Source organism: Pyrgilauda ruficollis, unplaced genomic scaffold (genome assembly GCF_017590135.1).
Source record: "Pyrgilauda ruficollis isolate IOZ18807 unplaced genomic scaffold, ASM1759013v1 scaffold9, whole genome shotgun sequence".
Lineage (NCBI taxonomy): Eukaryota > Metazoa > Chordata > Aves > Passeriformes > Passeridae > Pyrgilauda > Pyrgilauda ruficollis.
In genome coordinates, this window is record NW_024531043.1 from 6,541,042 (window position 1) to 6,553,374 (window position 12,333).

The following is a 12,333-nucleotide window of genomic DNA, read 5'->3' on the forward strand; positions in this document are numbered from 1 at the left end:
ATGAAGGAAGAATTTTATGGAGTATTTCTTGACACAACTCTACTTGTGATTTACTTATGGACAATCCAATACTTAAATTAAGCTTTTGGCAGTGCAGTAGCTAGGAAACATTTTGTAACTCCACATTTCAAAAAGAAAGAGAAGTGAGATCTGTGGTATTTTATGAATGTATCTTTGAGTTTAGAAGGCAGTTTTTGCACACTTCACAGATCTCTGACCTCAAGGGACATCATGTTTAGTGCTATTTGCAAAGGCATGTCAAGAACACCTGGCGAAACAGCGATGGCACTAACCCAAAGAAGTTTTTCAAATTCTGCTAAAACCAGTGATAACTGTAAGAAAAGAAATCTACAGACTGGCTTAATCTGGGAGCAGTGGTGTATCAGTACACTCTGCCTGCTTCCAAAATTTATTGTCAAAACAGTTGTCTAACTTATGTTCTCCAAACGTGCATCCTGGGAAGTCCTCAAGGGAACACACTCCCAGCACAACTCATTCAGCACTGATGCCACACATCTGATTCCTCCCTCGATGCTGCAATCCACCTCTTGGGTGTTTTTAGCTCATTGGTGTGGCTTTTTCCCCACTCCATTAACACAGCAACCAGACCCAGCTGTGGCTGCTGCACCAGACCAAGCAAAGGAGAAGGCATGGAGCTGTCAAGGACTGACTCTCACATTAGATAGGAATGATGGTCTCTTTTGCCAAAAAGCCCTGCCTCAAACAGGGTGTCTTACTGTGTGACCCGGGTACCTCCTGTCCTGCAGGCAGGCAGTGTTCCACAGCCAGAGAAACAAAACTTCAAGCCCAGAACTGCTCTTGAATTCAGACAACTGAATTATTTAAACTTCTTTAAATTATTTGAATCTCTTTGGTAAGTAGGATTATTTTATCATTTGTCCTTAGCTGGATGACCAGCTGGTGATTACTACTGAGCTTTTGAAAAGCAGCCAGTATTGAGTTAAAGAAAGATTAAACTGTAGAAAAATCAATGTGTCATACCAAACCTGAATTTGGAGCCTGCTAAAAGAAATAAACACAAATGCTGTATGCTGTTGTATTTTTTTTCTTTTTCCTAATGCATTGCTGATGAAGTCCCCAGACACTTCACTCCAGACAAACTGAAAAACTTTGATGGCAAAGGTAGGCTTTGGTTTATCACTAGGGAAAAGCACCCAGATAGGAAGTCACGATTGCTACCAGGAGAACATTGGAATTGTGATCTGAATTTCTGAGGCTGCAGAACACAGTCCTTTTGTAGCAGCCCTGCCTGAATACTCCCTTTGCACTTGAAGCTGGCTCTTGTTTCTCTCTGCTGACTTTTGGAGCTCATTTTACAAATGGACAATTCCACATTATCAGCAAGAGCTTTGAACACACACTGCAAGTGCAGCAGCACCAGCCACACAGGCATTGCTGGAATATTCTTCTTTTCTGTGCTGATGCTTGAATGTCTCACACCGGATCTGGTGCTATCATTTTAGAAGGGGAATGAAATTATTCCTGGTTAGGTGGAGATTAAATGCACATCATCTGTTACTGGACATCTGTTTAGGTTAATGCCCTTAGCATTCCTGGTGTTTTTGAGTAAGGGGAAATAAAGAGCTCCAAGTAACAAAAGCCAAGGTGGAATAAAAATACTACATTTAATTAGCAAAGACTACTGCCAAATAAAATGCATTTGAACTCTAAAGCTAATTAAGCAATGGGAAATCAAAGCAATCGCCATTTACAGTGAAAAGAAAAAACATCCAGTTTGCTTTTGCCATCTTAGAAGTGACTGATTACTACCTAGCACTATAATGATATTCCTTCAGAGTAAATTATAGACTGGCTTCTCCTTTCTTGAATCTAAGGAAATAAATTTATTGCTTCTCAGCACTCCAGAAATGAGTGTTGATTAAACTAGAACAGTAGATAAACAGATATTCTTTATTTAAAAAAAAGGTCTGCCATCACATTAAATGAGTGCAACAAATGGAATATAAATACCACCTGCAGAGTTTCCATGTTGAGGCAGAGCACAGACAGCTCTCAGAGCACAACCAGCACGTGCTACTCAGAGGTTCTCTGATAAAACAGACAGCTCTCCTTTGCCAGCTCACTGGGAAAAGGCTGGAAAAATACCCCTGCTAGTTTCAACAGTGTGCATTTAGACCTAGTTTGCTAAATAGCCTGTAATGGCTGTGGAAGAACAGATGGAACACCCAAGGCCACTGTTCATCTCAGAGAATTATGATTACCAGTAAAAACTTAAAAGAGAGCTACTATAATTTTTGAGGAAATTACAGAATTATGATGTTTACCTCTAATGGCTTAATCAATGTTTGCAATAGGGTCTACCTGCACAAGCCAACATTGATAAGGCAGTAAACAGTTTCAGCCCTGGACCCGTTTCCATCCCCAAAAAGCTTTCAGGAAAAATTCTGTTCTGGCACAGAAATTCATCAGAACTGCTCTGGTCTCCATCCAAATATCCCCTGTGGCTTCTGAGAAGAGAAAGGGAAATCCATTTCACTCCTCATGATTTATGGGAGATTGAAGAACAATATCTTTCTCCTTATTTAAGACCTGACATACTTTTCCACCCTTTCCCACTTAATGGCTGAACTTTGAAACTTGGCATATACTTTATTGCTTCTCTTGGATGATGCCCAAGACTAAGTTCAAATAAAAACAGGTTAAATAATGGAGCTGTAAGTGTTTGAAAACTCCCTGCAAAGTGTGCACAAACTCAGTAACCTGAAATGTAATTCTCCCTTTTCCAACCTTTGCAATAAACAAATCCATGTCCGGAGTAGCAAGAGCAGACCCTATGCTCCCTAAAATCTGAGTTTTCCAGCCCAGAAGTGCTGCAACTTTATATACAGCCTCAAGAGTCCTCAGCACCAGGCTGGAAGTGTTCCTGAGGAGACTGACTGTTCTCTAAATATGAGGGAGTGGGGACATGGCAGCAGGATTGTTTTGTAAGAGATTAACAAGGAAAGATTTAGCTCAGTGTATCTTACCTCATGATTACAACACGCTGAGGGCACGTGCACTACAAACTACCTGTCAATGGAGCTGCTGTAACTCATTTCAGCTTCAGTACCCCAAGCACATGCAACTGCACGCTACACCCAAGGAGCAGCATCCATCCTCAGCAGCCAGGGAATCCCAAGTGCACCACACACACACAGAGGATCTCGATCCCCTCCTGACAGGCACCTGTCAGGCTCTCACCCCACAAACGTGGTGCAGCTACACAACAGCTGCAGCCAGTGCTCCAAATTCTCCTTCAGTAATCTCCAGAAATTCTTGTTCCTGGAGCTGAAAGAACTGTTCTAAAGACTAATCCATTAATGAAATCACAGACACTGACCTGTAATTAGCTCTCTGACTTCCATGTCGTTTGTTTTTCTCAACAGCCTGATCAATGCGGGGATCCCATCACAGTTCTTTATAGCCACTTTGTTTTCATTATCCTTCCCATAGGAGATGTTTCTGAGAGCCCCGCAGGCCTTACGATGGACCTCAGGCTTTGGGTGATCCAGCAGGCCCACCAGGATGGGGATGCCCTTGAGGTGCCTCACGTCCTTTTTGATTTTGTCGTTCTCGTAGCACAGGTGCTGCAGGTAGGCCGCGGCGTTGGACTTGACGGGGTCGATGGGGTGGCTGAGCATGGCGATGACCTCGGGCAGGTCGGGGTCCCTCCAGCGCGGGTCCTTGCGGATGCTGTCGATGGACGGCGAGCGCTTCCCCAGCCGGTCGATGCTGGCCATGCTGCCCCGCTCCGGCTGCGCCAGCGGCGCCGCGTAGCCGCCGTGCAGGTACGGGATCCTCTCCTCCACCATCTCCGTCTCGATGGGGTCATCGTAGCCCCTGTGAGAAGCAACGGTCCCAAGACAAGGAAAGGGGAAAAAAGAAAAAAAAAAAGCACGTTTAAACACTTTGTAACTCTGAGGCAATATGGAGATTTTAGCCACAAGCAAAATTTTAGTATCACAAACATCACTGGGGCAGCATATTTACAGTTTCCAATAGTTTATTTGGAGTAACTTGAAAATTAACCATAGCTGAGTTCTCAGCAGTGATGGGACTCCAGCACAATGTTTGTTTAGCTAGCAGCGAAATGATGACAGGAACTGCAAGCCATCAAACAGATTGCTTTCATTTTGGTCACTTAGCACAGCAATTACAACAGAGCTGGATTACATTTAGTAGGAAACACTGATCTTCATTAATGCTGCTACTTCTGCAACAAACCAAAACTCTAATTAAAGGCATTCAAGGCCTGGGCAGGGACCACAGATATATTTCAGCGAGTCTGACAAGTTCCACTACATTTCCATGTTGATGCTCAGACAAGCATACTCTAAGCACTACTCTTAATCGATATTGCCATAAACCACCCTCTTACAGATGTATTTTTTCAAACCAGCAGCAGCCTTTTGCTTTACAGTTTTTTCCTGGACAGGTTTGCTACTGTCTCAGTACTGCAGTTAGCTCAGTCAAGCAAGGGACTCTAATTGCTAGAAAATGTTTCTTAAAATCTTTCATCTAGAGCACTGAGTGATGTTATTGAACCATTTCTGCTGTCATGCTGAAGTATAGGCTATTAGAAGCCAGAAGAAAACGGAACGTGCTGTCATCCCAAAGGGACTGATAATTAAACTGGGCTCTGGGGAGAAGAGCAACCGGAGGTGGAGACCGAACTTAGCCTTGTACAATTAACGCTTTTAATGTTAAAAGTGCCTCTCCTGACTTTACGTTGCTTTAATTGCTGTTCTAAACCATAAACTGAATGACAGCATAAAAATGGGCAAGTATCCAAAACTCAGAATGAATCCGAAGAAATCCTTTTATTGATGCAGTTATTTGTATATGTATAATTCAGCAGTTGCTCTACACAGTAATTTACACTCTCTGGACAGTCATGTTTTCTGTTACAGAACAAAGCTGTTTCCATCACTCCAAGCAGAAAGCAACAACACTGAAACAATTTTCTTCTGTGAATGCACACAGGGCAGAAGGAATAACAAAAGCCCTTAGCTACTCCTCAAAATTCTGTTTTTACAAATGCAAATTTGTGATAACCAGCATTAAAACTACAACAAATTCTCATTTCTCAAACCCATCCTCATGTTAAATTCTTTTTCACTTCATAAAAGCAGCAGAAGATTGATTTTAATAATTGCACAGCTGTTCCTTGCTTGACTTGGTAACTCGCAATTCTGAACATCTCAATCCTGTGAGCTGCCCACAAGATAACTCTGTACCACCTCAATTACACCTGCACAATTAAGTTTCCCTCTCCTCCTCATCCGTGCAAGTACACAAAGATCATTACTGTCTTGGGATGCAGTTTGTTTGCTTTATTTCCACAAAGCCTTCCAAACAGAACCACACAGATGGACCTGTCTTCCTCATGTTGTATCCTCTTCCCTTTGCCACATAAAGCTCCTTGGTCTCATTACATTTGTCAAAAGAAAACTTCTGAGTTAGAACTTCAACTTGCAACACTGTCATGACAAAAGAGTACCACGTAAGTCTTGCACCAACAGCACTAAATTTAATTGTCAATCACTACTTATTAAACGAGTGAAAATACCTGAAGTCAAGAATTGATCATTAAAAAGAAAAAGAAAATTAAGTAAGATCACAACCCTGCCTTAGAACAAGACAGCACCTCTCAACAATCGGTAGAGAAGAGGATAAAAACAAAAACGCACAATTGCTGGAATAAGCCCTCACAGGCCAGATGCAACATTCCTTTGAGGATGAAGCAGTGCTGAGAGCCACTGCTAATGCACCAGTGACACAACTCAATGACTGTACCTGGCAGCAAAGAAAACACCTGCACACTTGAACCTTGAAGACCCCGAATCATTATGTAGAAACTTGGATCCTGTACGAACCCAAGAGGTGTACAAGAAAGCTCAGCCAAGGCAAGTACCACACTACTGCAAATTCACATGACTAAATACACTGATCAAGGCTAGGGAAGGTTGAAAAAAAACAAGAGGGGAAGCAGTTTACCAAAACAGGTCAGCTGCAGAGGAGCAAAACAACTGCTCAGGCAGAGCAAGGCAAAAGTGCCACAAGCCCCATCACCTCTCCTTTAACAGAGGGCTGGAAGAACAGAATGGCAGAGTGAGAAAGTCAAAAGCAAGAATCTGTCAGGGCATGACACACACCCTGATCACCAACACATTTACACACTGGGTGAGTAAAGAAATCCTCTTTCTGAGTCAGTCTGGTGTGGACTAAATGAGATTTTTCACTTTCACATTACTGGAGCAGCCAGGCTGGGAAGGAAAAGCCACTTGATACAAAACAGGACTAACAAGAGCCTCAGCAGATACTGCTCTCAGGAGACCAAGAGCTCTTTTACTCTCAGGACTGAAGAGCTCTGGTGCTATGCCAGAGTTGCCGACTGCAAACATCTTGCCTTCCGTCTGTCTGTAGCAAGGCAGCTGAGTTTTTAGGATGCCATGGGTCTCACTAATCACCTGTCTCAGGGAATTGATCAAAACACATTCTAGCACAGTTAAAAACTGGGAGAGAGTTTGTGGATTTATCATCTTCCTTACGGCTTCAACATAGGCACATTTGAGTAAACAGGTGAAGGATTTAAACATTTAATCCTCACCAACCTCTAGAAGTGTTACATTCATTACAGTTTGCAGCTGGTGTCTGCTTTGGATAAAAGACCAGAAAGGCTTGGGATTTCAGTAGGAAACTTTGTGCCAAACACTGAAGAGGAGACGTAAAGACTTTGCAGAATGAGATTCTACTTTTGCCAGGCTCTGTTCCCTGATAGGATACACAGGGGGATTCAAAACTGGAGTGAATCCTCTGCTGACACAAGCCTGAGTTATGGGCCATATGGTTAAAACACCAAAATCCCCTTAACAGGAAGCACCTAAGAACTGCCAATGATGAGCTGACTGGGGTTGCCTCCTGCCACATCAAACTCTGCCACTCATCACCTCCTGCTACCAGAATACTACCAAACTGAATTCACACTAAGGAAGACACTCAGAAAAATCCCAAGTATTTTTCAAACGGACCATGTTGCTTGCCTTACCCTGTTCTGCCCAGCATGTCCATAAACCCCTGCCCCAAACTAGACAACACCCTGATGTTGCCCATATACAACACTTGGAATGAGTGAATGTAGGCCAAAAGTGCTGACTGAAAGTTTTATCTACAATTACAAGTCTTCTTACTCTGTACTGAAAAAAACCACCAGAAGAAGATTGAGACTGACATGTATGGTGTTACCAGTACTCTCACTGTCTATACACAACAGCAGCAACAGACCCACTGGTAAAGGTATTTCATCTAAAATCTGGCTTACTCCCTGGTAGTAATAATTTGGACCATGAAATGACCACCAAATACAGTCTCAGTGTCTTAAATCAGACTTCTGGCATAGATCATTTAACGGTATAAAACTGTTTTGTTGTTGATTTAGTCAACATTAAGAATTTATACCCTGTCTAGTCTGGAACAGTAACACTGGCAATAGCTGCTCCAGAGCTCTTAGGGAAAAAGAGGTCCCATGAATGCTCCTACCAGTGCAGAATGCAGTGGTTCACTCTGGGAAGAAATCACCACTCACGCAAGAAAAAGCTGAACAGAAGTTATTTAAATCAGTAAGATGAATTATGACTTGCCATTTCTTTCCAGCTTGTCTGTGTTAATTTCAATTTAATGATTAATAAATATTCAAATAGTAGTAGGGATGTTTTTTTGTGAATAAAAGTACTCAGTACTTCCTAATTCTCTTGCAAAAAGGACTGTATATAAAACATCCAGCACACAGTAAAATTAGAGGTTTTAAAAATATATAATAAAAGACCTAGTATAATAAAATGAAGGAAAAAAGGGCACAAACTCAATTAAGATGTGTAAATACATTCATCAGTAAACTTGAGTAACATTACTTCAATACTATATACCCCAAATGCTTTTCTCTAACCCCAGTTTACTATGCAACCTGACTTACACCAAACCAGAGCATAAGCTGAGAGGAAGAACAGGAAGTGCCAGGTGTTCTTGCAGAAAATGGTGTATCTTACATGAGGAGAGACTCAGTATGAAGGAAAACAAGAAAGTCCAGCCACAAGCAATGATGAGCCAGCAGAGGGAATATTTGCCTTTGTGCATTTATCTGGATTTGGAGATGTTTGTGAGGAGGCACATTTTTCTCCAATTTAAAATGAAATATAAGTAGCTTAAAATGAGGCTGGTGATGACAGAAGAAAAGCACAAATAGGTATTTATCTCTGTGATCAAATGGAGCAGGCAAGAGCTGGAAAGAACAATCTGTACTTGTAATCCCCCTGCCTAGGAACCCCTCCAGACACAGCTGGGCTGCCTCCTCATCACACAGGGAATCAGACTCACTAGCACAGATTCCCATGAGAAACCTGCACTCAAGCCCTCTTGAACAGCAACTGACAGTAAGGACTCTTATTTTACCTTTAAACTACTCCTAATGAAGTAGCACCTACTGGGAAGAACATGAGACAAAGGCTCAGTGAGTCATCAGTGGAGGAATTCTGTTCAGGACACTGATGCTTTCAGATGCTCAAAGTCGGTGCAACACAGAACAGCATCCAACAGGGTTGCTGTTAAACCTGCTCTGCACATACAAACTTCTTGAAATCAAAAGTGACATCAATTAATCACATTCATTTAATCATTTTCACAGAAATAAGAATCTAAAAAAACTAGAGAGGAATAATAAATTAGCAATTACCCTCACCTAGTACAAAGCACTACTTGTAGTCTTTATTTTCTTGCAGATCAGTAGCATATCTGAAATGCAGGTTTACTGAATTGTTCAAGTATTTCTTTGAAATGTCAAAAAGTAACTGCTTATGAAGAGGCCCTCATACAATCTTCTTATGTTCTCAACAGCTAAAATTTGCTGCCACAGTCAGGCTAATTATTTGTCAAAGCCTCTTGATCACATTAAATATGGAAAAAACCTCACAAGAAAAGAAATGCTGAAGAAAAATTATGAATTGGTCCTATCCAAACTGCAGGGAACAATAAATCAAAGGGATGTTTAATAAAAACACCAAATTTTAAAATGCAAATGGGTAGGTTCTAAGAATATATTTAATTATTCATTTTGCATACAGTTTGAAAAATGTTAATAAAAATTTAGAAGTGTTGATGCCTGACTTCTTTTAGCAAGAACTGTAAACTTGCTTAGTTCAGGGAAGCACAAATACAAGTCTGATACACTGAGCAGGATTCTGGCACCCACTGGGTGCAGGTATTTCCTTCAGCCCCACAAAACACGAGGGACATGATTCCACTGCTAGGTAAGCCTGCAGAACTAAAGATGTCACAATGGACTTGAAGGGTGTTTGGGGAGATATGCCTTGACACCTTTCCACTAGATTTTTTTTTTTTTTTAACTCTCACAAATATAGATGACAATTTGGAAGTGTTTGAAGCTTTGAAATGAACTTCCAGAACAGGGAGGGAAAACGGAGCCACAAAAGCATGAATGACATAACGTCTCCAAGGAGGAGGACTCTGAGAGAACAAAAAGGCCCAACAAATCTCACCAACAATTGCTGCTGATGCAGCAAAGCTTGAGGTCAGAAACGTTCAGTCTAAAGACTGTCTACACACACAGACAGGTGAATCCAGACTCTTTACAGCTCTGGAAACTATTCTAAATTAAAAGGAAAAGAACGAGAACGAAATCCATATCAAAACACGAATCATGAGGATATGACTTCAAGCAGGCACATGTAAAATTTGTACACCCCTTAGAAAACAAAGTATTGCAAGTTCTTCAAGTCTGTACAAGATGACTTTCGGCTGAGTAACAGGACACTTTTCCCAAGCCTGGGGCTTGTTGGGTTTTTTTCTCAAATGCAAGAGCACCTAGCTGTGAACACAGCATAAACAACTAATACCAGAAAACACGGCATAAAATAGAACATTCCTTAGAAAGTGGGCTGAACCAGAAGTAATTTGTAACTGGTCTCTTTAAATACAACACAGATACTCTTTTCTCCCATTCTATAGGCACAGGACAAAAATACTGATCTAGTCTTTAAGATCTGTGAGGTTCAGTACAACCTCAGACAGCTGAGGGTGTGTGGTTAGCACAGATCTGGGCAGAGGCTGTCAAACACCTCACAAGACAGCCTGGCACCCCTTCACCGCCAGGGATGAGCTCATCTGCACCCCCAACCAGCTGTTCAAAGCCTTTGTTTGGCAGATGTGCACACAACCACACCTGTCAGGAGCCTCACAGATCGCAAACCTCTCTTTTCACCTTGCTAGTGTGGGACAGCTCTGGGTTGACACAGTGCATTCACAACTCTTTTTTAGGAAGAGGGAAAAAAAATTAACTTAGCCTTCTTGTACAAGGTCATCTTTCTCTCTGAATTCAACCTGAACTAAGCAGCCCAGAATCACTGAAAGGGTCCCCTCCCTCTCTTCCATACTTTGTGTGCATTTCCAGGTCATTCATGGGCTGTTTTTCTGTCAAGTAATTCCAGAACGTACCAGATCACAGAGTTCGAATGCACATGATCAAATAAGCAAAAGCTGCAGAACAGCACAGTAAAAAACAAACGGGTTTTACCTTCCTTTGTGAGGCCTTCCTCTCTCTGGCACACCTGCAGACGTCCTCCTGTTCACAGTGGAGTAATCCGGATCCAGCTCGTACCCCTCATCATCCACCCCGAGGCTGCGGTTGTCATCCTCCAGTCCATAGGGCTCCGGCTGGAAGCGCTCGGGCTGAGAGCGGTTCAGGTCAGCGCTGCTGCCCACCGGCACCTGGGGCTGGGCAACGGGGCCGTAGTTCTCTCTCCTGCTGGGCAGGGTGAAGCTGCCATCGTCGGGCCGGTAGGTGCCCCCGGGCACGTAGGCATAGCGGGGCCGGTAGCCGACGCCCCGGGACAAGCTGCCGTAGTTGTCCGAGAGGTCTCCGTAGCCGTCGTGGCCGATGTAGGGGCGGTACTGGCCCTCGTGGCTCTCGGGGTACGAGTCGTTGTAGCTGTTGTAGGATCGGGTCAGGGTGGACGAGGCCTGGGGGGTGATGAAGCGCTCCCCGTTCTTCAGGTACCTCCTGTCGATGGAGTCTGTGTAGCTGCCCATGGGCGAGGAGCCGTCCATGGCAGGGAGCCCGTCCGGCCCCAGCGGCACCTGCCGCACCGTCCTCGTGGTGACCGTCTTGACCATCTTGGTAACCTGGCAGGAAGCAGCGAGTAAATGTGTTAATGCTCTCCTTGCTGCATGATGTGGTGAGACACAGGGAGGTGGAGGAGTAGAATGGGGAGAGAGCACCACAGAGCAAACTCCTGTGCCGTGCCTGTAGCACCGGTGCAGCAATCAGCTCAGCTGTTAGCTTTTGGAATAAACAGTGGAAAAATACCTTGGAAAAAAGCACTCTGGGCTCTTACTACCAAATCAAAATTACTGCAGTCATATGACAGCACATGGAAGCAGCACAAAGTAATTATACCAGTTCCAGTTGCCCCAAAATGTTTTCAGAAGACATCTGTCCTAAGAGAAAACTCTTACTATGTTGTGGAGCCACAGTCTGTCCTGCTACAGCATAAATACCACATCCCATTCTATAGGTTTAACAAAAATAGAGTTATGTGCTTCTGCCTGATCTGCATCAAGTCTGTGTAATTTGTACACCTCTGTGTAATTTGATGGAGCTCAAATTTGGCAGTAATATTTAGGAAACCATGATCTCGAACAGAGAAGTTTTGGGCTTCAGGATTGTGGACAACACACCTGCTTTCTCTTTTAAGATGTTCTTACATCCACCAACCACCACACAAGCCCAATAGGTAGCTGTTGTCATTATTCTGGTGACTAACAAATTTGCAATAATGAACACTAACAACACACTGTTTTTGCAATTGCAGCTACCTAAACATCCTAGACAAACTTGTTTAAAACACTGAAGAAAAATCTGCATACAAACACAGCTTTATCTTTACTTCCATAAATCACATTTAATTTCAAAACAGAATTAGCAAAACCTGAAAATAGTTAATCCCCAGAGGGCTCTGGCATTCAGAGTTTCTTGCTGAAGGGTAAGTACAAAGAGTCCTTAAAACTCTGCAAGAACCATCTGCCTTTGTGGCAAAGGTCTGGTAATCTGTTTAAGGCAGTGCTGGACAAAAGCCACTGTATTTACAAACTAGCAAAGGGCCTTCTGTTTTGGTTGGTATCTGGGCTACATCAACTTCTGTACTGCCTTGCAGAGTGACCAGCAAAAGCTCTTTTGGGAAGAACAAAAAGTCCAGCACATGTCAGTCTATCCTTCGTAGCCCTAACCCCCAAAAAATTACT

General features: G+C 42.9%; 1 protein-coding gene across 2 annotated transcripts in view; it reads right to left on the reverse strand.

Annotated features, from left to right (window-relative positions):
- Nucleotides 1-12,333, reverse strand: part of ARVCF (ARVCF delta catenin family member) — a 135,839-nt gene that overhangs the window by 64,437 nt on the left and 59,069 nt on the right. For both annotated transcript variants that reach the window (XM_041488480.1, XM_041488479.1), the window contains exons 3-4: nucleotides 10,607-11,214; nucleotides 3,362-3,861 (exon numbers count right to left, since the gene is read on the reverse strand). In XM_041488480.1, coding sequence (XP_041344414.1) covers nucleotides 3,362-3,861; nucleotides 10,607-11,214 — 1,108 coding nt within the window. The remainder of the gene's footprint in view (nucleotides 1-3,361; nucleotides 3,862-10,606; nucleotides 11,215-12,333) is intronic.